Source organism: Strongylocentrotus purpuratus, unplaced genomic scaffold (genome assembly GCF_000002235.5).
Source record: "Strongylocentrotus purpuratus isolate Spur 01 unplaced genomic scaffold, Spur_5.0 spur5_scaffold_4, whole genome shotgun sequence".
In the NCBI taxonomy this organism is placed as follows: domain Eukaryota; kingdom Metazoa; phylum Echinodermata; class Echinoidea; order Camarodonta; family Strongylocentrotidae; genus Strongylocentrotus; species Strongylocentrotus purpuratus.
Genome location: NW_022145610.1, coordinates 16,106,059 through 16,133,839, shown reverse-complemented (window position 1 = coordinate 16,133,839; position 27,781 = coordinate 16,106,059). Strand labels below are relative to the sequence as shown.

At 36.2% G+C, this 27,781-nt stretch overlaps 1 protein-coding gene across 3 annotated transcripts; it reads left to right on the top strand.

The window, feature by feature from the left end:
• Window positions 1–436: 436 nt before the first annotated feature.
• On the top strand, window positions 437–27,730 carry LOC576471 (serine/threonine-protein kinase Nek7). 3 transcript variants are annotated; one of them, XM_030997357.1, is made up of 9 exons: window positions 437–862; window positions 7,659–7,787; window positions 8,814–8,956; window positions 10,290–10,352; window positions 11,011–11,121; window positions 13,922–14,030; window positions 15,074–15,276; window positions 19,396–19,506; window positions 21,784–27,730. In XM_030997357.1, the coding sequence occupies exons 2-9, from the start codon at window positions 7,760–7,762 to the stop codon at window positions 21,895–21,897; spliced, it is 882 nt and encodes a 293-aa protein (XP_030853217.1). In that variant the 5' UTR covers window positions 437–862; window positions 7,659–7,759; the 3' UTR covers window positions 21,898–27,730. The 3 variants fall into 3 exon arrangements, with proteins under 3 accessions (XP_030853217.1, XP_030853216.1, XP_030853215.1); XM_030997356.1 differs by lacking the exon at window positions 19,396–19,506 and adding an exon at window positions 18,555–18,668 and having other exon boundaries at window positions 439–604; XM_030997355.1 differs by lacking the exon at window positions 19,396–19,506 and adding an exon at window positions 18,555–18,668 and having other exon boundaries at window positions 439–862.
• Window positions 27,731–27,781: the final 51 nt, after the last annotated feature.

The window sequence follows — 27,781 nt, the reverse complement described above, 5'->3', positions numbered from 1 at the left end:
CGCCTACATAATACTCCTAGATATAACAGGTTGATCAGTATATATAATGGCATTATCATGAAAAAAATTATCTATTGTCTTATTCCAATTTATTTTCGGACCTGCATAGTCTCCAAAATCGTTAATTTCACAGTCGACTGATATATTGGGGAATATGGGTACTTTAATTCCTGCATCCCTCGTCCCATCCCCTCTTCCCCCTCTGCAAAGCCCCCCTCCCCCCCCCCCCCCCCCCCCCCCCCCCCCTGTCCTCCTCCTGTATTAAGGCGAGAGGCGAATCTTTTGTTTGGATATATTTTTTAGACGAGACAGATTGATGGTGCAAATTGCACATAGCCAAGGCAGCAAGACTTTGCAGCTCGTCTACATTTGACTCGACTCATTTATATTTTCGGCCTAGCACTGATATTGCATACGGGGTACGGGTACGCACTGCGTGCCATCGATTGCATATTCCTCTCAGCTCACCGAGAGTTGCTATGCGGATCGCTGGAGCTGGAGCCAAGATATAGATAACAATCTAAATTTCTTCCTAACATAACATTTACGGCATATCAGTCATTCAGTAGATTCACTAATTAAATCAGGATCAAACACTAACTCAGTAAGTTGGGCTACAGCCTTCAGACGTATTTAGTTTAGACAAGTGTTGATGACTGTCGTTGACGTTGTGGCAAGCAGAGCTGAGTCGCTAGTCGCCGAGTCGAGTCCTCATCATACCGTCAGCTTGGCGGGGAAGAAGGGAGAGAGACACCTACTGATTTCAGTGTGAGAGATACAGACTCGGATCAGCTCAGCTCAACTCAGCTCAGGAGCATCCACTAGACAGTCGGCGACTGTCATTCTACACTGCACGGCACGGGTGGGTAATTTAATTAGCAGACTTATTCCAATATTCTAACGTTTTGTGGAGCGTCTTTTGACAGCTTTTGAGTTTGAGTGACCATGGTGACTGTGTCTGTGCTGAGACTGAGTGATAGATCTCTACATCTTCCTCAGTAGACGGTGTCAGACAGAGGCCAAAATTCCAGATTTGGTGATCCAGATTTTAGTTATCCTCTTAATTAGCTGTCTGTCATCAATTATCCCTTAAAAAATCTCTTAAAAAATCCTCTAACGAAGCAAGAAAATTTTCCTTTGAAAGGATTTTTAAAGGGATTTTTCTGTCTGACACCAATGTTAAAATAATCCCTTTAAAGGTTGAACAGTTGACCTTTAAAGGGATTATTTCAACATTGGTGTCAGACAGAAAAATCCCTTTAAAAATCCTTTCAAGGGATTATTTCAACCTCTAAAGTGTAAGGTCAACGTTTCACTTGATGATTGGCTGGCATATGGTTTTTAACGCGCTATCATAACCTGCGCACAATTGAGACGCGTTAATTGTGCATTACTTTTGATTGAATGGGTGATGTCACAATGCTTATCTACGCATTATCTGCGCATGCGCAGTGGCCCGTCAATAATTCGGATTTTAGTTATCCAGATTATTCGTAGCTTGTCTGTCACCAGTCTGTCACCGACGTAAATGAAAAAACTAGATTTTTAAAATCTGGTTTATTCATGATGGGTCAGGGTTTTTCTGTGTGACACCGCCTCATGTGACATGTCTGGAGTCGGGCTAATACTCCAGGGCCGGAGCTCCGACGCCTTCAGAGCCCACATACATGTACAGGTGTACATGTAGGAAAACGATTCAAACAAAAAACGGTGGGTTCGTTGGGTGACATTTTTTCAAAATGTAAAGAAGTAGTTTTTACAATTTTGACTTAAAATGTTTTTCAACTCCTCTGGGCATCCGTTCAACCACTTGAAATTATAATTTGAAGAAGTCTTCAATGGATCCCTCGTCCTAACCCAATTCATCCTATACAAATTAATTTGTCTCATAAGATTGATTACACTGATAACACTAATAACTATTATTACTACTTTTACTAGTATTAAATAGATTGGTGTTGGAAAAGAATGTTCAATCGATGTGGTATGAATGAAGCCCTCCCCCCCCCCCCTTCTTTTTTTTTCCGCCCACCTCAGTTTTTGTTATTTTACATACACATGTACATGTACATGTAGACAATGATCATGAAGTAACTTGGCCGACTTGTGGAAAAAAATCACAATCGACAATTGAAACCGTCAAGTATAGGATGAGGGTTGTGAGTCCGGAGCCTCTGGAGGCTGAACAAAACCACAGCCTTCCCTTGTGCCCTTGAATTTGATAAAAGTATGCATCAAATACATGTACATGTACAGTATACATGTATGTCACATGGATTGGAAAATAGTTATTAAGTTAATCTTTTTCTTTTCCCGGCATCCATGTGACTCTTTTCCAAATGTACTCTTTTCCAAATGTACTCTTGTGTTGTATTCAGTGATTTTCTTTGTCTTCCCAAATAAATAATAATAACTATTTTAAAAATTCAGTTGTAGGACTAAACATCATAAAAATATGTCCTTTACAATATTCTCTAACATACATTAACTCTTGAAAGATTTGTAAAATATTGCATGTAAACTTCTTCAAATTACTGTTTTAAATCAACTATCCGGACTACTACATGAAAGTCTGGACACACATCTGGGTATACATGTACAATGTACATGTACCAATTACAAAAAAATATTAAAATCCAAATATTACTTCTGTACAGATTTTGCAAGTTTGAATGACACTCTCAAAAGCCTCAATTAGCATAAAAGCAACCTGTGTCTGTGATTTGACGATAAGAGTGTCACTGAATTCACCATACTGCCTGCAAGAATAAATATCAATCATAATTTTCTCCGTCATGATATCAGTGCATACATGTAAAACCTCAGACTTTGGTGTTTCTAGGACATCCCCAACAAGAAACAAAACATACATGTACCTTTTGACCTTGGGATAACACTTCATAGAACATCCATATGAGCATTTACAATGTACATGTACATGCACTATTTGCAAAATTAAGGAAGAAAGAAGTAAAGAAATCAGGGAATCTGAAAGAAGAACAAATATTGCATGATTTGCATCAAATGATTTTTCATTATCTTTGGGTTACAGCAATATTCTGTACATTTACGTATACATGTACAAGTACTGTACATCGTTAAGCATGTTATAATTTTTAATAGGATTCCCAAAAAACTTTTATATCTCACATCATGCTGAAAACAAAATCAGAGAAGGGATGATCTTTTTGTTCTTCTCTTGACCTTTAAGAATGCTGACAGAATGAGATGCTTCATCATTAGCCCTGGGGGGTGTTTCACAAATCTTGCCATCAGTGACAAATTTATATGACAGTTAAAGCTAGTGAAATCCTTTTTGGGGTTGGGATTAGGTACCGTATTGTGTTGGGTCCAAAGTTATTAAAGGAATTATTTAATTTGTGTAATTTCCGATCATTTGATTGTTTATTGTTCCAGTGAACAATTATACATGCACATGTACATGTACATTCTTTGTTGTTGCTTGAACATTAATGTAAAAGGCTCAGACTTAGTTAACAAGAAGAGAAATAGGATACAAAACATTTGATAGATCTACAGTTCATTCTGTTGAATAGTGCATACTTGCAATTGACTAGTAGTGATATTTCATATCAGGCTATTTTGCAATCTGGAGCTAATGAAAACACACCTATTGAGACATCTGTTGCTCAAGGGCTTATCAAGAAGTTCTATTTATTGAGAGGCGGCCCACGTAAAGACGTTTCCTCTAGGCTTTGTCTGAAGGAAGTCAGAATTGTGAGGAGAATTTCCTCAGAGAGTGATGACCTAGACCCCTTTCTCATTCACTTCTAGACCGATCCAGGCTAGACCGGTCTAACTGTGAGTGTGAACAGACAAGCGGTCCAGGAAGCGATCTTCTGGATCAGTTTGCTTCCTAGATCTCCTCAGACCGATCTACATGTAGCGTGCAGTGCGAACTTATATAAACATATATTGGTATTTACATGTACCGGTAGTACATTTAGGATCTGTGCTGTGGTCAAAATTTGTTTTCATGCATGCCTCGGAACATTGATATTGAAACAGATATGTACTTCCTCATCCCTCATGTAGAACGGTCATACATGTACATGTACATGTACATATTTTTTTTTATATGTATCCATATGTTTTTTTTTATATGTTTTTATGTATCCATATTACTGTATGTATTATGTATTTGTGTATACATGTACATGTGCAAACTTAGGGTCTGCATACAGTATGGACTGTAGTATGTACTGTATGTGAGGCCTATGCTATGGAAAACAAAATATCGAATATCAAAAATGTATTGCTATTCATATATTGTATGAGTTTAATATATAATTTTATTGCAAATATGGTAGTACAATTCAAATTTCTGTATATGTACCAAGCAATTTGCCAAGGTCGTTGAAGCACAATTATATAATCAACATACATGTATGTACAAAAGAATTCCAATTTTACTACCGTAATGCTACCATGCATAATGTTTTACTTTGTCACTGATGTACATGTACATGTATACCTTGTTAAAGAAACTGCAATTCGGCTCTCGGGCCGCGAAAGTTTTTTTATGAAATAAACCATTTTAAATAAATAAATAAATAAAAAAAATACTTGAGGGGATGAAACCCCACGGTATAAATTGCCATGAATATGTACAGGTACATACATACATGTACATGATGTACACCTCTACATGTACAATGTACATGTATCTCTAATGTTTCTGAGAGAGAGAGAGAGATTTTGGAAATAAAAATTGAATTTGAAACAAAATACTGGGTACCGGTATACAATGTGTACCGTACATGTATAGAAATGTATATCTGATATATAAAAAAGTTACTTTCTACAAGCATGAGTACACATTACATGTACATGTACGTGTAGGCCTACACATGTACATGTATGCACATTGTACACAGCTCCCCAGAATCATCTCGTACATGTACATGTACATGTATTTGTAAAGTTGCCATGAAAATCAGTGGAGAAATCTGTCTTTGTTTTCCTGAATACCCAATTAGGGGGAATAGATGAACTTAACTTAATTCAGACAAATTGGTTGCAATTTAGGATTTTTTTAGAAATTGTTGTCTGGGAAAATAACCAAACACAAACAGTGAAATTGACATTGAAATACAGACTCGCATTATATTAGGGGTATTTGTCCTAAAAGTGGTGTTTGATAATAAATGTGCATCTTTACAGGGAGAAGAAAATGAAAGAACAAGTTTTCTTAATGCTTTTAAAAATCTTTACGGTATGAATTGTTAGGATACAAATGCATGCACCATATTTGTTCAAAAACCCAAGAAAGTTCTCAAATGACCCAACGTATTGTAAATGTAAATGTTTTGGCATTGGAGAGCAACACATGTACAGGTATGGGTACAGTATGTACACAAGCATTTCTATTGACGGCTGTACAGTGTATGAAGCGCTGGATTTCTCTCGCCCAAACCAGTTAATAATTCCATGCCAGTGGTTGCTATGGCGATGGCAAGCATTTCATTAGCGAGTTTTAGATCGAGGCCTGCATACAGTATGTACAGTGTACACTGTGTCTTGACTAGAACTGCAATGGTGTTTTATTCAGGCTTGATATAATTTGGATTATATATTTATGAATGTGCTCTTCAATGTGAGCTCAATTATTAATCCCACAAATGGTATTGCCCATATGGATGCAAATGCAAAGTACTTAGAGAGAGAGAGAGAGGGAGAGAGAGCGCGCGACATAGAGAGAGGGAGAGAGAGAGGGGGAGGAGAGGGGGAGGGGAGGGGAGAGGAGAAAGAAAGTGAAGGGGGTGGAAATAATGGGGAGGTAAAAAAAAAAATGATGAAACAAAGACATGTGAGGTACAATGTAATTGTTACATGTAATTATAGATATTGGGTGAGAAGGGAGTTACAATGTATACATGTAAATGTAGATAAATGTAGAGAGAGAAATACATGATGACCATGAAACAATAAGAAAGAGAGAGAGAGAAAGAGAGAGAGAGAGAGAGCTTTTATGGTATTTTGTAGGAAACTACAGTAGACTGATTTTCTTCTATTTTCTTTATGGATAAAATTGAAAATACAGTATGAGTCAAAATAAACTAACCCCCTAACGCGTGTAATGTTTGCAATACGTTAATTATATATTTAACGTGTGTAGGCGTTACCCGTTAGCGTTACCCGTTACCCGTTAGTTTTGTTAGTTTTGTTAGTTTTGTTAGTTTTGTTAGACGATCTTCTAAAATTGACAGAACGAAGGAACGATATATGCGCTTCAAGAAAATGATGCCTAAATTATCTGAAACATTGTAATTATCATCTCAAAATATGAGCATGAGTATGTTCAAAATTATTTACGATAAAACAATGCCAAACTAATCTGAAGACCCCCCCCCCCAAAAAAAAAAAAAAAAAAAAAAAAAACACACACACACACACACAACACAACAACAACAACAACAACAACACCACCAAAACAATAAGAAAACACATTTTAGGCTAAGGATTCTGGATAAAAGATTGATGAAAATATTTTCAGAAATGAAAATGGTATTTACAAAAAGAATCTGTGTTGTATTTTTCACTATTTTTGAACTAGTGTTTTAATTTGACCAGGAATACACTGTAGTATGCACACATTATATGTATCAAAAGAAAAAGAAAGAAAATGAAGCTAAGAGAGAGAGAGAGAGAGAGAGAGAGAGGTACATGTAGAATCATATGTGTGAGAGTGAGAGGAATGAAGATAAGTAAATTGACATGACCATTTAATAAGATTTGTAAAAAGCTTCAGTAAGTTTAAGTTGTCAGTCGATGACATTGATGGGTGAAAACTTATTGAATATGACTTGAGTAGAAGAAGCATTATTGGATTGAGAGGCAGATACTCTATCTGCCTCTCAATCCTTGACGACTATGAAATTACATACATGTAGGTGTGGGAAGTCATTTGTGGGCAGCAAATCAAATTATGACTCTGTGTGAGATCCCTGGACTGTGTTCGATTCACTTGCATTGTATCTCTGATCTCTTATCCCTTTTTTCATATTTACTGTCAAATGAACTTGAATCTGGAACTACATGTACATGTAGTGATCTGAGAGCTAGTCGGAAAGGTATCATCAATTCAGCATCACTTTGCTCTGCTCTTAGTCTGGATTTCTAGACCATTTATATTCACTGAAGGAAGTTGAACCTGGAATAAGTTCTATATCTATATACATGTACATGTACATGTAGCTACCAGTAATAGAAAGCATCAGGATCACTTTGGTCTGCTCTTAGTCTGCATTTCTAGACGTTTTATACTCATTGTTAAAGGAGGTCGAGTCTGGAATCAGTCCTATATCTATTAAAGCAAATATGAAAAGTATCAGCATCTCTTTGCTCTGCTCATATTCATTTTTTTTCTTCTTTTAACTGCTTCTAGAAGAGGTAAAGTGAAGATTGCAGAGCAACTTTGCCTGCAGTGTCCATTAATTTAACAGTATCAGCGCAACACCTGTACTTATTGCAGGTGAGAATATCTCCTTGGGGATGGCAGTAAAAGAAAATCAGAAACCTTTTCATTACAGAAATATGCACTCAAACATTGTAGTCTGTGTACTAGTGTGCAGACCTTTAGGCTCTAGTAGTCTACAACCAGCATTGATAGTTTTGCTTATTATTTTATCTTGCAGAATCTTGAAGGAGGCGTGTGACTTCTCGACTTTTTTATCGGCAAACAGCAGGCCATCAATGAAGAAGCGTTGAAAATTGTCATCAGCGACTTCAACTAACCATGGCTGACATGTATGAGCAACCCAGTCGTAAGTGAACCCCTTCTCTTGTTTGTTGGAATACCAATCTGTATTTTTTTGTAGATGAAAAATGTTGGTAGACAAATCTATGTTTATGCTATTTATCATAAAGTGGTCATGAAAGTGAAAGAAAACAATTCGGTGGAATGGAAATCATCCAAATATACACTTTATACATTGTACATTGTACAGGTACATTTTGAGAGATGATTGGTACTTAAACCAGGAGCGGCAGACATTAGGCACATAACACGATCCTCAAAACACAAGAATCTTTCTTTTTATTTGTCTGTACTTGTCTGTTTTCCTTTCCATATAGTCTACCCCTTAATAGGAGGGAATACAGACTCGCTAAACTTTTAATCTTGTCCTCATCAGAGTAAATCGCAATGAACAGAAAGCTAATCAGACATTATAAAGGAACAAAGCGTGAAGAAGAAGAAATGCTGTGATTGGCTATTGGAAAGTAGGCGTAATGCCAGCCTCACTACTGATAAGGCCTCTTGGGATATTCTAGCTAGTATTCCTACAGCCCATTTTCATTAAGCATCAGGCATTACATCTTCTTTCCAGCAGCCAATCACAGTCCATTATTTTTCAAGCGCTTTTTTCCTTTAGCTTCTGTTTATATTGTCAGATTTGGGCGTTCTGTTCATTCTTGCAATTTACTTTGATGAGTGCAAGACGAAAAACTTTAGCTTGGCTGTATTTTTTGCAATTCTTGAACATGTATATGCACATGTACCTGTAGTGTCTTTAATTTTTAGATCATATGAAAGTCTTTCAGCATGATCTCGTAATACAGGTTCAAGAGATGCAGAGATAGTTCTTTGTAGACAGGTTTTCTCTATGTATCGCTTATGACATATTGACTAATAAGTTTGGCTGTACCTAGATCTGTACATTGTGTCATCAGTTGTCTGAAAAGAAATAATTGTGCTGCAACCATTATAGAATATCCACTTTGGTTATTAAATGATCTTTCATTTGGTTGTGTGTGTATTGTTTTCTTGATTTGACTCTTCTTCGTTGTAGAGCTTTCCCACGAGGATCCGGCCATGTATGCGGAGCTAGGGAATTTTGCTATTGAGAAGAGAATCGGAAAGGGACAATTCAGTGAGGTATACAGGGCAAGATGTCTCATCAACGACAGGGTCACGGCACTCAAGAAAGTCCAGGTGAGTAAGAATGACAATCATAACAATGATAATAATAAAAGTGCGTTCTTGTATAGCGCTCTTGTTTGTTAGACTCGACACTCCTGGCGCTCCACAATTATTATCTTGGCTTTAACATGGCAGCCGTCGACGCGCTCTAGCATTTCAACAAATCAATTCATGTCAGGTTCTCATTTACGTTACCTGGGTGGAGAGTGGCAAATGTAGATTAATATCTCGCCAAAGGACAGACTTGACACTTCTGGTGCTCCACAATTGTGTACTTTAAACATGGCTGCTATTATGGCGCTCTAGCATTCCGCATGGAATCATTAATATGAATAGACATGTTTTAAAATATTTTACTTGATATTTTGTTTAATCCATGCTCTACATGTATAAAGGTTATCACTTATCAGTTTGATAGGGTAATCAGTAATAATAGAATATTAAATGTTGATGGGTGGTAAAGTATGGGACAAAATACTCTGACTATACTCCTATTATTAAATGATCATATTAAAGATAAACTTTAGTACTGGTAATGCGATTGCATTGTGAAAGAAAAGGTGTGGAAAGGATCAGAAACAGTTGATCATGTAGCATGTAAGTATTGGTGTGCACTGCAAGGTTCTGGAGTCATCAAAATCATAATAAATTTGACTGAGTCTTGGTAAAGTAACAAGCACTCACATAGAAAGTTATATATGGGACAACACACATGGTGTCGGGGCTAGTACTACCTTGATTTCCTTGTCTTTCTATGCTCATTACTCAGCCAGTATACAATTTCTTCCAAAATTGTTTGGCACATGTCATTTATTTGTAATCTTGAACATTCAGTGTAAGTTTCGTTTGATTCTGTGAGAATTAATTATTATTTTTTTACCAGTACTGGAGTTTATCTTTAAGCAATGTGACAAAACAAGGAAAACATCACCTTTTGATGAATGTCCAGATTACCAATTCACTTGAAATCTTCCAACATTATGTTCCCAATTTTTAGAATAGACTAATATACAATGAAAGGAATCTTGATTAAAACAAGCTGCTTTGGATAAAGAAAATTGCCTGATCAGTCCTCAAAATGTAAAGAAAGGTGAAGATAGAAGGGGAAAAAAACAAATAAAAAATGAAAATACAAAGAAGCAGGACTTGCAAATTGACCCTGCTGTAAGGAGAGATTATTATAACCAATGTTCTTATGATAAGGTTACGTTGTACAGTTTTACTTCTGGAAAACAAACAGGGGGGGGGGGGTAAACCTGCCTAAAAGGCTGCCATAAACATGATATTTAGGTCAGCATTATTTTGTTTAATTATTTTAATCTTGTATTGATTTTCCTTGGCACAGATATTTGAGATGATGGATGCAAAAGCAAGGAACGACTGTATAAAGGAAATTGATTTATTGAAGGTAACATTTTAAACACTTTCCCTTTTTTAGCTTTTAATTATTTGTTTGAAAGGCTGTACACGTAAAGCTTGATTATTATTTTGTTGATATCAAAGAATACACCCATAACTCTGACATACAATGAATCTTATATAATGTTGATATACATGTACATGTTTTTGAATTTTATTCTAATCAATATAGATAGGCAATTAGGCATAGGATACCTTTTATAAAAGAGTACCGTAACAATTGCCGGGTATGTACGTTAATGTGTCCTTGGATAGAAACTAAATATACAAATTTATATCACATTATTTCCATTTTCAATATATTGTACTGCATAATTTTTGAAATAGTTCAATTACTTTTTGAAAAAACAAGTACTGTACACCTAAAAACATTGCAATAACTATAACATTGGCAGATTATAAGTGTAACGCATTCATTGATGTGTTATTTCCTTAAGATTTCAAATGTGAATTGCGTATATGAATTTACACATGTACATGGAAGTAAATTTCACTAACTTGGGAATGTTTTGTCTAGTTTCCTAGAAATGCTCAGCATTTGGTTGTGTTAGACTGTTGAAGTGAAACAAGAAAATCATTCTTTCTTTATTTCCATTTCTTAGTCTTTTTTCTTCTTATTTTTTTTACTTCACTTTTTCTTCTGTTAGTCTTTGGACCACGATCATGTGATTAAGTATTTGGCATCGTTTATTGAAAACAATGAGCTGAACATTGTACTAGAGTTGGCTGATGCAGGAGACTTATCAAGAATGATTAAGGTAAGATGAATTTCCCTGTTACATGAATGCATGTGCTCATTTTATTTTCTGCCAAGAGCTGGTGAAGCCATAATTAAATGCACCTTATAGAGTTGTTAGCAGACAATTTTCTTGATGCACTGTGTTTTTTTAATAAAAAAAATATAAATCAATAGAAATATAATGTCTGAAAGGCCAATTGTAAAGCACAAAGGAAGTTTAAATTTAACCCATGTTTTAAATCTTCATTTACATCCCATGGTCTAAAATTAGCACAAGATAAGTGCAAACACAGTCAGAGGTCCAATATTAGATGCGCACAAGGCAAGGTACATGTACCTGTACATGTACGCTTATTTTTGTGCTAATATTTAAACCATGGGTTACATGTATGTTAAACCTCCTTTGTGAATTCGGGCTATAAAGTTTCATGATTTGCAAAAATAAAGTGTTCTTTCGATTGTGATTCTTGTATTTTGTGGCATGAAACAAATTGCAACCTGTTTAAAAAGTTTCATGCTCGCAAATTTGTTGGGTTTTTACAGTAGTTGCATTTCTTTCTCCTATTTCTTCATCACCATCTTGAAGAGTTACCAATATGACAAGAAAATTGAAATGCCAAATAATTGTCGCGACAATGTGGGCTTATCCCAATTTTTGAAATCAATTTCCTGTTGTTGTGTTCTAAATGGAATCGCAACTCCTATTCTGAGAAGACAGGCATTTCATCTTTTACGAGCAAAGTCATTCCTTGATCCTGTAGTATCATCCTGGGGTTTGGATGGATGTCATACTTGAATGCCAGAGTGCATGACATCATCTTATTGAAGTGGGACTTCCCCCTTATCTCGACCGTATGAGGAAGGAATTCATCGGAACCCAGATCCCATGTGGGGGCTCACTGACTGGCTCAACAGGATATTGGAATTCTCCCCTAATAAATCCGGGATGTGAAAATCGGTCTGAATCAAGTCTGGAATGGGCTTGGATGTTAAAGAGAAGGTTGAGTTCTGGGAAGAGATGAAAAATAATTTGTGAGCGTAATTATCATTGTATTATATACAAGTCTGGAAGAACATCAGATACAAAGTGTTCCCTGAAGAGCATGTCTCTTCAGATGTCTTAATATTGTAAATATGGCATGTAACATCGTAAATGTCTGGACAGATTTTTATGCCACATGTTCGTGTAGTCCCATATACATCTTTCTGTGTACAGTGCTTGTAACTTTACCAAGACTGGGCCAAATTTCTTATCATTTTGATGATTTCAGAACCTTGCAGTGCACACCAATACTTATCAACAATTTCTGATCAAATCCACAACGTTTCTTTCACAATGCAATCGCATGACCAGGGGGGTGTTTCACAAAGATTCTAAGTTGAACTTATCTCTAAGTTGGACTTAAAAATTATGGAAAGCCGTTAGCATCTTTGAAAATATGTTGTAAAAGTTATTTTGAAAGGCATAAAATGTTGATTCAAATCATTCATATTTTCTATCATCAAGGAGATTTCATGTTCTTGATGTGGAATTTATAAAAAAAGTCTAAAATACTTGAATTTCTGCTTTTGAATACATTTCATTTTAAGGCTCCAATGGCTGTCCATAATTTTTAAGTCCAACTTAGTGTTAAGTTCTACTTAGGATCTTTGTGAAACACCCCCCAGAACTCAACTTTATCTTTAAATCAGGAGAGAAAAGGAGTTTGAGAGGAATTTATTGTGATGGGTGAAATGACTTCTCGGTAGGAACTAGGAAACAAGAGGGATAAACTCCAGGTTATTCAGGGGTTACAGCCTTAGGTTCATGTAGAGGTTAGGTTCAGAAGCCCAACTCTAATAAATGTAAATGTAATGCAGTGATTTGTTTGAATGTATTCCGTTTGATTTGGATAAAGCTCCTTGTTTGGTCAGTTTAGAGTCAACTATATGGGCCCTGTTTTATAATTTTTTTTATCAATAACAAATGCTCAATTTTTATGTCAAATTTGCTCTCCGCCTGTCAAATGCAATGATTTCAGTACCTTTTGTAACTTGTTATTGATAACAAATTTTTTGAAACGGGGCCCTGGTCTGTTTCTTCCGTTTACTTCTTATCTGCTATCATGCCCATTGTTTCTACTCTTCTCATGTCTTTCTATCTCTATCCCTCCCCTCATCTGTGTCTCTCTTGCTGTTCTCCAATCAGTTGTTCATGTTTACTCTAAATATACATCCCTACTGTAATCATTTTCTTCTTTCTCTTCATATCTTGCTTTTTCCCACTTTTCTTTCCTTTTATACCTCGTTTCTAATAGTTTTTTTTTCTTTCTAGATCATATATATTTTTTGCTGTTTTGTCCTGTCTTTTCATAGAAGTTCTCTAATTTTTCATCTTCATTTGTACTGCTGATTACTGTTTGTGTCTGACACCAACTATTACCTTGTCCCCTTTTTGATGTTTACAATAGACCAGCTCACGGTTAGCACATGTCCCAAATGACCCTGAATATCCACAGATCGTCAAAACATAAAGAGGTCCCACTTTGTACATTTTGAAATAATTACTCCTACAGGGATGGAGGTGCTAAATAGATAGCCTTTGTTTCCCCTTCTCAAAGAATACTTCCACCTGTATATCATGGAGTGCACTGCTTGTGCAGAAATGAATAATTATTACATAACTTTCATGAGCATTTTGTCTCCATGTATTTCACAATTTGGACGGCAATGACCTTTATCTGCTCATGCTCAGACTGCAACCGTGAATTGGCTTATTATGTTTGTCGACATGTTCCATCCAATTTTGATTGACCATGCTATTTTCCTCTGTGGTGCAGCATTTCAAGAAGCAGAAGCGGTTGATACCGGAGAGAACCATATGGAAGTACTTTGTCCAGCTTTGCAGCGCACTAGAACACATGCATCAGAAGAGAGTCATGCACAGAGGTATCACTTCAACTTTTTATATATTTTTTAAAGCTTGTCTGCACTAGTTTAGCCAGGGGGATTAGACCTCCCTGCAAGGTCACTGATAGGTGGTTATCTCATCAAATCAGTTATCAAGTAACATTGAAGAAAAAGGGGATCATGGGGGACCAACATGCACCGATTGGGGAAGTTTTCTATATAGAGCAAGCAAGTAGCTACAAGTAGGACAGTGGGGCTTTAAATAGTGGAGTGAGATTGTAAAGTGATCTCCAAGCATAATATTGCATCCTCATACCTGGGATTACTTAACAATCTCACTCCACTATTACTCAGAGCCACAATTCACAATTCACTATTCACTCAGAGCCACAAATATGTGTGGGTTCCTTTAATATGTAAGTGGGACACCAAACATGTCACAAAGTGGGTCCCTGATTCATGGAATTACCCATTTACATTGCAAATAGATAATAGCCATCTTCAGACAATGACATTCAAAAATTGTTGAATGTTGTAGAGGTTGCATAAATATGAATAGGGATGTTGATTTTGGTCATGACAAAGGATCTTAACTTTATCATTAATTAATGATCTTGATACACTGTAAGTGTAATAGTAAGCAAGAGCTTTATAAGAATATTCTACCTTTCATTTATCATGCCTAGGGTTAGTAAGAATACATATGAAAGAGTTTAGTGCTGTAGTTTTTGTTCTTAATACTGTTACAATTATCATGAATTACAATAATTCCTCATCTTTTCACAATGAAATTCAAAGAACAATTACAATAGGTATGGGGAACTACCTAAAACTGTACTGTGAAGGACGTATTTCGTATCCTTGCTAATGTTTTTTGGCAAGGCATTAATCTTCATTTGCCACACTCTACCCCGGTGAGGTAAATGGGTACCTGACAGGAATTAATTCCTAGAAATGCTGGAGTGCTGTAATGGCAGCTAGGCTAAAGCCGAGGTAATAATTAATGTGCCTCGGAATAGAATTTCTAGATGGACGGCGCTTTAGAAATGCCTATAATTATTATTATTATTATTATTATTCAGACATCAAGCCTGCTAATGTATTCATCACTGCGGATGGCAAGGTCAAGCTGGGTGACCTGGGTCTGGGGCGTTTCTTCAGCTCCAAGACCACCGCTGCACATTCCCTGGTTGGCACTCCGTACTACATGTCACCCGAACGCATCCACGAGACGGGGTATAACTTCAAGTCGGACATCTGGTCTCTCGGCTGCTTGTTATATGAGGTAAGATGCTGTTTTCATTATGACTGGGACCACAGTACGTTTTCTTTGAAGGAGGTTTACATGTATTAGCCTAGTATAATGGTCTTCTATCATAAATTTGAAACCACATCAGTACTCTAATAATAATAATAATAATATACCATACTGATATAGCACATATCACAATATGTCTCTATGGGCTGTATTAAAGGTAATACAAAGTTTTGGTATGGGGTCACGAATTTGGTTCAAATGAACATATTGGAAGCATATGCGATCCTTAAATATTCAGTGATCGTTGTCGCGGTTGAAATCGAGTCTAAAGTTATGAAATTGTAAATAATGAACTCTTTATGTTGTATAGCTCCCTCTCAAGGTCAAGATATTAATTAAGCTATAAAGCAATGTTTCTTAACTAACATCGACCGATTAGCTATTCCCGTTTGGAAATTATATATCACAACTACATATTCTAAAAGTTCCATGGTTGCAGCTACCATTGTACGACCGTAGGCGCTATTTGAAAAATTTCAAAATTTACCAGGAGCACCGGTAAATTTTTATATTCCATTTTTCTCGAAAGCAGAAGTGTTTTAGGGGCTACAGGGCGCGACAAACCCGCTTGCCCGACGTCCCGGGGCAACCAAATTGAGCCGTCGGGCAAGTAAATCAAATTATCACTTGCCCGATTCGGGCAAGTGATACTTTTACAGTAATTTCCTAGTGTCCAAGAACTCTACCATTCACCCGTCAACTTCTTACCCGTCGTCAAAATCCAGAAGCAAAAAAGCGATCGTTCCGATTTCGAAAAAACTTCACAGACAGCTAGCCAGCTCAGCTAGCTCAGCGCGCATGCAACAGTGACACTTCAAGCCATGAATGCCGCTCCGCCTCCACGCACGGCCGGCCGTGAGCTAGCTAGAGACAGCTAGCGCGATCGTACCAGCTGCGAGCTTATTCGCGCGCTCTCTCTCTAGCTCTGCAGGCCGCACCGACAGGCCTTTGCTATTCTCTGATTGCCGATTGGTTGAATCACGCCAAATATGACGTCATTATTCTAGGGAAATGAACACGTGCGAATCGGAATGGAATAAACAACAGGGATTTTCTAGTAAGTACAAAAAGTCAAATGTTTGATATTTATTCATAATGACTGTTAATGATTGTGAACATATTATTTAAAACTCGCTGCTCATATAAATCAGATGAATGTTTTTGTCTCGTTTTCAATTTATGGAGAATCAATAAAATACGTTTTTTAAACCTTCAACCATCCTTTGTTGACCATTTTCTTTGACATATTAGGTTATTATTCAGTACAGTTACACTGTACATGTATGTGCATTAATTTGCTATCTAAAACACTAACTTATCATTACGAGATAATAAATGCTTTAACCTCGAGTCCTTTTTCGCTTTAAAGTTTTGGGCAAGTGGAAATATTGTTTGGGCAAGTAAATTGAAAACCCACTTGCCCGACAGGGCAAGTGGTGAAAAAAATTCTTGTAGCACCCTGGGCTAAATTTTCTTGCGCTTATAATACATCTACGGGGGAATCCAAATATATCAAAGCTGTAAAGAATCACTATCTACCCAATTTTCAAAATTTTCCAAAACGTTGTATTACCTTTAAAGAAATAGTAAGAAGGAAAGGTGGATAGAGTAACATAAGAAGAGTGAGATTAGCTCAACATACTTCCTCTCGATAACATTGGAAAGTATTTTTGAAAAGAAATGTTTTAAGACGCTGTCATTAGGAAAAGTATCGTATCTGTTTTGCGTAGCCCTTTCATACTTTTTTATATTACATAATCCTATGTTATTATTTTAACCCTGATAAGAATAGGGATATATAAGGCAATTGCTGTAATTGTAAACTGGATAGAGATGGCAAGATCCACTCTTTCCCTTGGTCATAATCGCAGGGAAAATTGTGTTTCTAACATAATTGACTCGATCAACTCAGTGGCAATTTCAATACCCTATTGTACATCCCATAGGAAATCATGTTTTGGTTTACGTAATACCGCATTGTCATAGTTACACATTTTAATAGGCGACGCACAAGGCTATTTAAATAGCCTTAGGTTAATTATTTTGAAAGTAGTAATTGAGATTGTATTTTCTATTCACAATCCTCTATAATTCAGGATTTTTATATTGAAATTTCAAATTATAGCCGATGTGGATTGATGCATGATACAGATTTGATCTTAATCATATTAAAGTGCACATTTGTTTTGCTAATTTTTGTTTATACAAGCAACAATTGACCTTTGAATTTGTGTTAGCATGTATGCACAATTGCACATATATGTGGCATTCTATTAAAACATTGGAATTGCAAGATTTACTCTCATATTTTGGTACACAAAGCATGCATGTACACTGTATGCTTGTACATCGTTCTGTCACCCATCTTGTATCCGTTCCTGCTCCCCCTCTCCCATATCTCTCTCTATCTCTCTCTCTCTCTTTCTATCTCTTTCTATCTCTTACACTCTCTCTCCCTCCCTCTCTCTCTCTCTCTCCCTCCCTCTCTCTCTCTCTCTCTCCCTCCCTCTCTCTCTCTCTCTCCCTCCCTCTCTCTCTCTCTCTCCCTCTCTCTTTCTCTCTCTCTCTCTCCCTCTTCTCTTTCTCCCCCCCCCTTTCTCTCCTTTTCCCTCTCCCTCTCTGTGACCTTCAATGAAGAGGAAGTCATACAGGTGCTAAACTTCCTTTTTCCAATGCTGAATTTAGAAAAATATCAAAACGAACAACAAATTATTGAATGGAGTTCATCCAAATTGCCTAGTATGTAGCTTATAGATAGATGTCCATGTACATAGTTTTTGTTATTCTTTTGGAACTCTCATAGAATCAAACTTCAATTTTTAAAATAATTTTTTTTAAGCACTGTGTTTCTTTGTTGCATTTGCATATTGTATATGTAGTATGCCTTTTTCCTTTTTCTATTGCATAGATTGTGAAGTTATAAGTCATTGTTCGTTTGATAGTGTACGTACATATGTACATGTACATGTACATGTATGCAACTGAACAAATATGAAATGTTGATTGTGTGTGAAACTCTCCAAAAAATCTCACTTGAATTCCTATAAAATGCCATCATTACACTCTAGACTTCAAATTCTCGCCTTGCACACTCCTCCAAATTCCCCTGGACGATAAATAAAAGCTACAGTATAATGGCCTTGTATTTTATTTTCCTTGCCTCCCCCTCCCCCCCCCCCCCCCCCCCCCTTGCCACCATCCCCCTCCCCCTCACACACACACTGGCTTGTGTGTACATTGTTCAGATGGCAGCCCTACAGTCCCCCTTCTACGGGGATAAGATGAACCTTTACGCCCTTTGCAAGAAGATTGATAAATGCGATTACCCGCCCCTTCCCGCCGATCATTACACTGAGGAGGTAGGGTGGTTTGTTGTCAGTTGTTGCCATGGTTATTGGTGGTTTGTCATGTCGCAATATCAGTTTGTTGTGTAGCACTATACATGTATATACTAGAGTTTACGTGTGTGATCATCTTGTGTATTAACTTAACACACCACTAATGGAGTGCATTTATCTCTCCCTCTTTCCACATTTCTCTCCTTTTCTCCATCTTGTTGTGACCCCATCTGTATTTCTTCTTTTATGTTTATGTGTTTGTCTTTCTTTATCTCTTTGTATCTCCCTCTCTCTCTCACACACTGCCTCTCTCTCTCTCTCTCTCTCTCTCACTCACTCTCTCTCTCTCTCTCTTTTGCATCTCTCTTTGTGTCTCTCTCCGCCTCTCTTTTTCTGTCTCTTTCTGTGTCTCCATCTCTCTTTTTGTTTCTCCCTTCTCCCTCGCCTTCTCTCCGTGTGACTATATGTGATCCCATCCTTGTCGCCGTCTTTTGTGCTGCACCATATTCGCCTTACACCAACCCCCCAAAATTCATGTGTGTGCAATAAAAAATGATTTGAAAAAAAATTAAACAAAAACCCAAAATACTTTATCTGCCATTTGAAAACTAACTATCGACTCACGGAAATAATCCCTCTCAAAAATATTATATTATTGGTTGATGTGACTGGCACACGTACATAACAAACATGATTACGCCCTCGCCTGGTGCAATCATGTCATTGTGGGGTGTGTGGTGAACTATAGATGGCAGCATTGCATTCGCCGTTCTATGCGGAGGGTTTGGATTTGTACTCTCTTTGTCAGAAGATTGATAAATGTGAATACCCTGGCTTGCCGGCCCACTACTCAGATGAGGTAAGTTCATCTCCATTTTGACAAACTTTGAAATGTTGGAAGGTAAGCAACAGAGGAAAAAATAAAAATACAGTAAAACCTGTCTACAGCAACCGCCCAAGGGAAACACAAAAAGTGGTCTTTTTAGACAGGTGGTCCTTGTAGACAGATTCCTTTAGTACTGTACATGTTTCAATGAGAAACCATTTTCAAGGGAAACAAAAAATGTGCTTGCTGTAGACAGGTGGTCACTAAAGCATGTTTGACTGTAGTAGATTTGCTGAATTTTTGCTTTTAAAGGGGAAATCTACCCTGATAATAATTTTGGTTTTGATAAAAGCAGAAAAATGAGAGAAACATGTCAGTGAAAAATTGAACAAAAATTTGATTAGAAATAAGAAATTAGGATTTTTTGAAATTGCAATCAATTAAACATGAATTGGCAACTCTGTGTCATACCTTGCAAGCTCACCTCCCATTTGCCCTTTTAATACAAAAAACTTCAAAAATTCATTTTCCAATCATACACCCTGAATATAATTATACAACCCCTGTATGAAAATTGAAACAAATTTATTCCATCATCAGTTACTACTTTATGTTTCAAAGATGACAACTTCAAAAATTCATAACTCTCCTATTTTTAATTGGACTTTGCTCAAACTTTCACTCATTTGTTCCTTTAATTTTTCTATTTTTATTAAAACCATTTCATATCAGGGTGGACTTCCCCTTTAATAATATTGAGAACTGGCTTATGTTATCAAAAGTGTGAAGTCCGGGAATCATTTCTTTTTCACTGTTTACCTTTTCTTAAGTAGCAGAGATGCTATAGTTTCAGATTATATAAAGTCCATCTTTTCAAAATCATATCTTGTTACTAGTCTCATTTAATACCTGTATTTATACTAATTATGCATGTACATATACTTTTATATTGTCATTAGTGTAGTGTTATATCAGTTTTCAGAACCATTTGTTTCTAACTTCATCTATGGTTGTGGGCTAAAATTTCTAAATTTCCAGAAAGTAAACAAATATTGAACTGATTGATGGATTGATTGAGAGTAATCCTACATGTATTTGTCCACACGTGTAGTATGAAATAATCAGAAATATTGTGGACTTAAGTTTGGCCTTACCCCAGGATTCACTTAAATACCCAAAAGACACAATTCTCTTTTGCCATTCTTATCCATGATTCGAGTGAAACATATGCCTAAAAATTGTGTGCATTCCCAGACAGTTTGAAGAAAACAGTTGTGCTTGATTCAGTCATTTTTTCCACCCTCAAAATGCTCACTATTACATATTGTCTGTTGAGAGCCAGAAGGGTATTAACTTGGTGTAAAAATTTACAAGGCTATGCCCTTCTGGCTCCATACAGAATATACATTCATTTAACTACACCTGTACATGTAGATTATGACTCACACCTTTACTAGTTCCATTTCTGTCTTGTAAATGTTTATTTGATTTGTGTGAAGTTTTCATGTGAGGATTAATACTAGCACAACTCCGATTAATATTTGTTCATTAGTTATAGTAATATCAACTTTCTGTATTTTACTTATTAATATTTTTTTTCTTCATATTTTTTGATTTTTTTTTTTATTTTTTTTGATAACTTATTTATTTATTTTTTACTTATTTATTTATTAATATATTCATTTACTTGATTATCTTTTCATTTATTCTTTTTCTTCTCCAATTTGAAGTAGTGAAGAAAAATGTAAGCCTCAATCTTATTTAAAGTACCCTCATATTTTGATGTTTGTGTCAAAATTATCGCGAATGTGAGTTTATCAATGGAAATACACTCTAAGAAACTGGAGATCAACCTATGAGAAGAATGTGAATTTTTATTGTCTCTTTCACATGAACCAATTATGAATTTGAAGGAAAAAAACAACGACACCATTTTGACAACATCAAAGTTTATCCTCTATAGAAAGAAATGATAACAATTTGGTTTTTGATTATTTCATAGTCCACAGGTAATTATTGAGCAATTTCAGTAATTTTGTCACTCTCTGTAGCTCCTTCTCTCTCATTGGTACTAATTGAATGGAATCATGAAATAATTAATAAATGTAATATTCAGGGATGCCCGTTTTCAGGCAAAAGCCGGGATTCAGGCCCTGGGGAATTATTTTCAGGCTATAGTTTATGCTTTTTTGTGTTTTTTTTTTTCTTCATGCCCTCTGATCAATTCTAACTGGCATCCTTGAATACTGAATTTTAAAATTTGATAACATGAGTTAACATTCTTTTTCTCCTTATTCATATAATTTTCAGCTGCGTAACCTGGTTGCAATGTGCATTCATCCAGACCCCAACCTGAGACCTGACGTCTCCTATGTCCTGGAGGTGGCCAAGAGAATGCATATGCAGAGTGTCCAGTCAAGTTAGTCCTTCTAGCAGTCCCACCCCTTCCTTTCCATGTCCCCGTGTATGTACTAACAACGATACCCCCAAGGCAAGGCCACGGCCGTCTTGCGCAGTGTTGAGTATTGAAGGTGGAGTGCATCGATCGTATACAGGGTTCATTTTTCAGTCACGCCACCACCACCATACCGACTCTAAACTGACCGATACATAGTCCTCGGGGCACTGTAACGGTCAGTTCGGTCTGTGACTTGAGGTACTACAGAACACATGGTTGCACCACCTATCGCAGATATTACATTGCATGGGAGCAGCAAGTCAAGTGCATTACACATCAGATCCTGGGGGGTGTTTCACAAAACTTGTCATCAGTGACAAATGACAGTATCTGTTATAAGCTACTGAAATCCTTGCTTCTGATTGGTTATCAGCAGATTTGTCACTGTTTTTGTCATTTTGTCATTGAAAATAGGCTTTGTGAAATGGGCCTCTGCTCTAGAGTATCCTCACTCGTTGATTACTTGTAGGGTTGGTCTTGTGTGAATGATAACCATAACTAATACTATCAATCGGTTTTGCTGAAGCTTGTGTGGAAAAGGTAGTCGAGACCCCACCAATCAGATATGTTGAAGGTTCATTAGCATGACATAGCATAAATCCATGAGCTGGAACATGTAACTCTGATATTCAATCGATTTTCCACAGGAGGTGTGATGGCTCAGTGTTAGAGCAGTGGTCTCATAAGCGGGAGATCCCGGGTTCGAAACCAAGTCAATGCGCTCGTGCCCTTTGGTAAGGCATTGATCTTCATTACCAAGTCCTTTGAAGAGGACTTACAGCCGTTGATCCCCTTGTTGCTTACATGTACTTACAAGCATACACATGCTTTCTTAGCAGTCGGGTAAAACAAACAACCAAACAAATTTGTCCACATGAATTTCAGAAGACAATTTGATTGTTCTAGTTATCGTTACCATCAAATAGGACTAGCCCTTTAATTCTGGAACCACTGGTATTCATAGGCAGTGGGTGAAGAGGATTTATGTTATTAAAGCCATTGCCTACTGGACCCGGGTGGCCCCTGTATTAAGCCTATGTCAATGAATGAATCCAGTAGTCAACTGGTTAACAAGTCAATGTAAACCAAGAAATTTTCTTCAAAACGTCAGAGGCGACATTTACCCTTAGAATCAATCTGTTTTACATGGTTCTTTGTCCAATAGTGCCCTTAATAGTCTAGAGTGATGTGTTCATTAACATGCTATGCCTATTCAGAGTCTTGTAACGTAAAATTGCAATTTTTCAAGTACAATGTAGTATAATATAATGCGTATACTTCTGTGGTGAATTACAATGACAGTTTTGTGATCAATATATTGGACAAGTGATTCATCTTTGATTATAGCCTTTGGGTCATTGCGAGTCAAGTATTGTACATACATGCACCGGGTTCTATCGAAGGTGCAGAAGGATGAATCTTTTATTGCACCATTCTCTATATGTGGGGACTACATGTTAACTATTGTATTGTAATGTATGAGGTCAATGTGGGGATGTAGGCCTACTGTACACGTTTCCAAACATGAACATGAAGTTATAGAAATCATGAGACTCGATGCACTTTGTAGGGATTATCCCGTTTATTTTATGATGAAACTTTGTGTGTGAGCAGCCTTAGACTTTAATTTTTGCTTTGGAATTCAAGCCCAAAAAATTTACATTTCAAGTTTTTATTTTTTCCAGATTTTGCAATTGAAATGATGTCACCCATTGTATATTAAGTAAGATAGCAGGGGAAGAAATAGCGAGTTATTCCTGTGAGTTTCCTGATCGAAAAGAAGAGAGAAAGAAATATTGATGTTTCCGTCCAGGCTTTGAGTGGTATTAGGAATAGAGGAGTTCAGATTCATTACAGGAAAAGAGGTTTGATATTTGGTTCCAGTGAGGATTGCAACAGTGATGCTTTGTATAGCTTGATTGTAAACATTCTTATCATATAATTATCAAATGATAGCAGTATTTTTTTTTTTGCAGTTGTCAAGCAAATGTCTTTTCAAACATGCACAATTTGAACAGTCTCTTATTTAATCATTTTCAATAGAAAATATCATAACAATTAACATGGTTTATTAAAGATAACAAAAACAGTCATAATTTGTTAGCCTTCATGCACTGCTCATATTTAAGCAATCCTGGTAAATAACTAATCTATTATCCATTTTCATATGACTGATGTATAAAATTAATCAAATATTGCTAGACTCGTTTTCTAATGTTTAGAATTAGCTCCACAACCTGTATACCAATCAGGGAATTGGATAATTCAGTAGTAAAATGTGTTAAGAGTTATGGCATTGAGTTCCCATGAGGCATGGTAGGACAGGCATGTATTGCACAAGATGACATAACAACTGCTACTTTAGACGCAGTCATGTAGAATTGTGTATATCAGATAATGTTGAGTATTGTGTTGTGAAAACACAAACTTTGTCAGTTGAAGATAGAGTTGCTGCAGGAATTAATGTTATAGGATATAAACATGAAAGAATATATTTATTAATTATTCATATTAAACATGAAGGTGTTCAGAGTAATGTACAAACACATCATGTAGAGAGTAAGTGATATTGTTTAAATCATACAAATTATTTTTTCCTGTGATATAAAATTATAAGTGTATAATTTGTCATTTGTAGTCATAACTTGTGTGAATTACATTTTTCCATTGATTTCTTTGAATTTCATAAATATATTCTGAATATATTTCTTCACTTTCTTTTCCACCTGTATAATAAGCTATGTGTGCATTTCTACGATTTTGCTCAGAATGTTGTAAAAATATAATAATTTATCTGGACATAATTATGCGTAGAACTCAGGACCAAGGTTTCAAACTGTTTTGAGGGAGTGGCTTGAAGCTGTGTGCTGTGAATGAAATATTATTACATGCGACATGTTTGAAATGTAGTGAAGTGAAGCAAGGATGAGACCGATATCTGTTTAGAGCCAGAAGGGCATTGAGTAACTCATATAATTTTATTGGCTCAGTGGTCTCGTAACGGGGAAGTCCCAGGGTTTGAAACCAAGTCGATGCGCTAGTGCCCTTTGGCAAGACATTAATCCTCATTACCAAGTCCGTCGGAGAGGACTTGAAGCTTTTGGTCCCCTGGTTGCTTGTTTCCAAGTATACACATGCTTTCTTTAATAGCAGTTAGGTGAAACAAAGATAACAGCCTTTGGGCTCTAAACAGACAATATATTAGAAAATGTATAGGGCATCTGAATGATACAATATCAGGACAACTTTCTTCAATGAATCATAGATTATTAAACACATGCAATTTGTTTATCTGTGCCTTGCATGTACAGTCGAAGCCTTGGCAGTCTAGACATTTAGGATATTAAAGTGAAATGTTCTACTTTTCTGGCTAACTATTAATATCTTTATTGTGATTTTCCCTCTTTTGCTGTCTTGCTAAGGCTATATGCATTCCATGGTATATACATTAGTGGATGTAATGTCATTTGTTTGAAAGTGCTTTGAAAAGCTGAAGTGGCCTTCAAAGAGACTTTAATATAGTGTGTTTTTCAGTGTCAAAATGAATTATACTATAAACAGCCTGTGTGTATTTTCACTATTAAAAAGCCTTTTTTTTTATATGTCCGTTAAGAATTATTGAATGTGTCCAGTTGGAGTATATATTGTGGATCATCCTAGTAGATGCATTGTGTCTGAATGATACTAATATTTTGATGTTATATTGCAAGGATATTATTCTTCTTTAATAATATTGATCAAGCCAAGTAACACCACTCGTTTGAATATAGATTTATTGTGAACTTGTTACTTGTAACAAAGTTGTAACAGCCTGTCTACATTATTTTAATCAGTGAGGACGTTCAGCTGGTTATAAAGTCCTATTGTTACACATAGACTTAAAGAGCAGCTTTCTATTGTCTTTGATATTCGGTTTCTTACATTGTTATGTTTTCTGATGAAGCTTAACCATGGATAGTCCATGCTGTCCAAGAATGTAGATACTGTAAAATTCACATTAATTTTATTTCATATTGAAAGTATGAAACAGAAGCAAAAGCATGTTCTGAAAGTTGTTCCCATGGTAAAAAAATGAGGGGAAAAAATGTAAGATCAAATTTTACACTGGAAATCAGAATTCATAGCCCAAAATTCTACTGTTGAAAGTTCATTTTGATCTTGGCAAAGGTTATTTATGATCTTGTATTTCTAGCAATAAAAAAGGGGCTTGATTATATTACAATTCTCTGTGAGGTTTGTCCCTTTCAACCCCTCCCCCCCTCCCCCCCCCCCCCCCGCTAGAAGGACACAGCTTATGAAATGAGTATACCATCTGCTGAGAGCCAGAAGGGCATTAATCCATATCCCTCTATACAAATTTAATTCCCTTTTGATTCAAGCCCGTCCCACCTGTTCATCACCGTATGTGTCATATTTCTGGTATAAAATTAGAGTTCTCAAGTTGATTGTGAGGTATACATGATTGTTGTGGTGTAACAGTTTTTCTATTTGTCAGATACTACTATAACTTTCAAGATTATATAAAATATATATTGAATAAGAAAGAAAGAGAAAGGAAAAGATATTTTTGTAAATAGATGCAAGATTTGAAGGAATATATGGAAGTATCTGGTGGGAGAATTTGGATAGAAGATGTTTTTTGATAGAGAATGATATTGGTGTAAAAAAATTAAACTATTTACCTGTAGATTGTACTAAATATGAGCCTGTGATTGTCAAGTATTACTTTTTATTGTCTTGTATGACCCATGAACTCTTGATGAATTTTCACCATTAAACTTTAATGATTCAATCCGTATGAGTGTATTGCAATAAGCGACGTTTCCATTCATCATGGGCACACACAACATAATGTGATTTACTTAATCAAGGTATAATTAGTCATTTTGTTTAACGTCTTTTAATGCAGTCGTTTGATATTATTTATGCATTCCAGAGATGGTATAATATACTAAAAGTTTGTGTACATTGCATAGCCTATCAGGACATACACAAATTATCTTTTCATATATTAGTTTACACGAGGGCATTTACAATTAGTTGAAACTGTTGATTACCTGTGCCTACTTACATTTATTCTGTTGTGTTGCTTTAAACATTCCGTCATTAAAATTACTGTAATTGTGGCAGTTATGTTATTAACACATATTAAACTCAAATCAATAGACGCTTCTTCACCGCAAACTATCAAATAAGCATTGAAGCCTTTTATTCCGAACAGTTGATTTTTCTTTTATCAATATTTTTGGTTGTGTAACTCTCAGAGAAGTTCTGAAAAGTTAAAGAGCTTTTCAAGGACTGTTTTTGAGGAAAAGGCAATGGCGTATCCAGTACAGAATCAAGTCAACATCAGCCCCCTTGTTTGATTGCCCAGGAAGAAGAAAGGAACTTGGAGTTTGTCTCCATCATGCGGGGCTGGTATCAAAGGTACATTCCATCTTCCTCGTCTGAATGGGATTAGCCCCCCCCCCCCCCCCCCCTGCTTATCAATTGAAGGTAGCATTGAATATTTAATTACATAATGAAAATTGCACTTTCAAGGTTCTGCAAAAGCGAACATTGGAATACATCATGTTTAGATTCATTGAAGTATCCATACGATAATCTTTCTTGAAGTATCCATAAGATAATCTTTCTTGAAGTATCCATACGATAATCTTTCTTGTGTGAAGTGTTTTTTTTTTTCTTTCCCTGGCTTTTTGACATGTTTTTTGACAGTTATGTAATTTATCATTTCCTTGTGAAAAATCTACTGATCATTCTGTTTGGTGTGCATTAAAACTTGTTTATATTCATACACATATTCATACAATTGTGTTTCTTCAAGGAGAAGTTCATGGCGATGAAGTG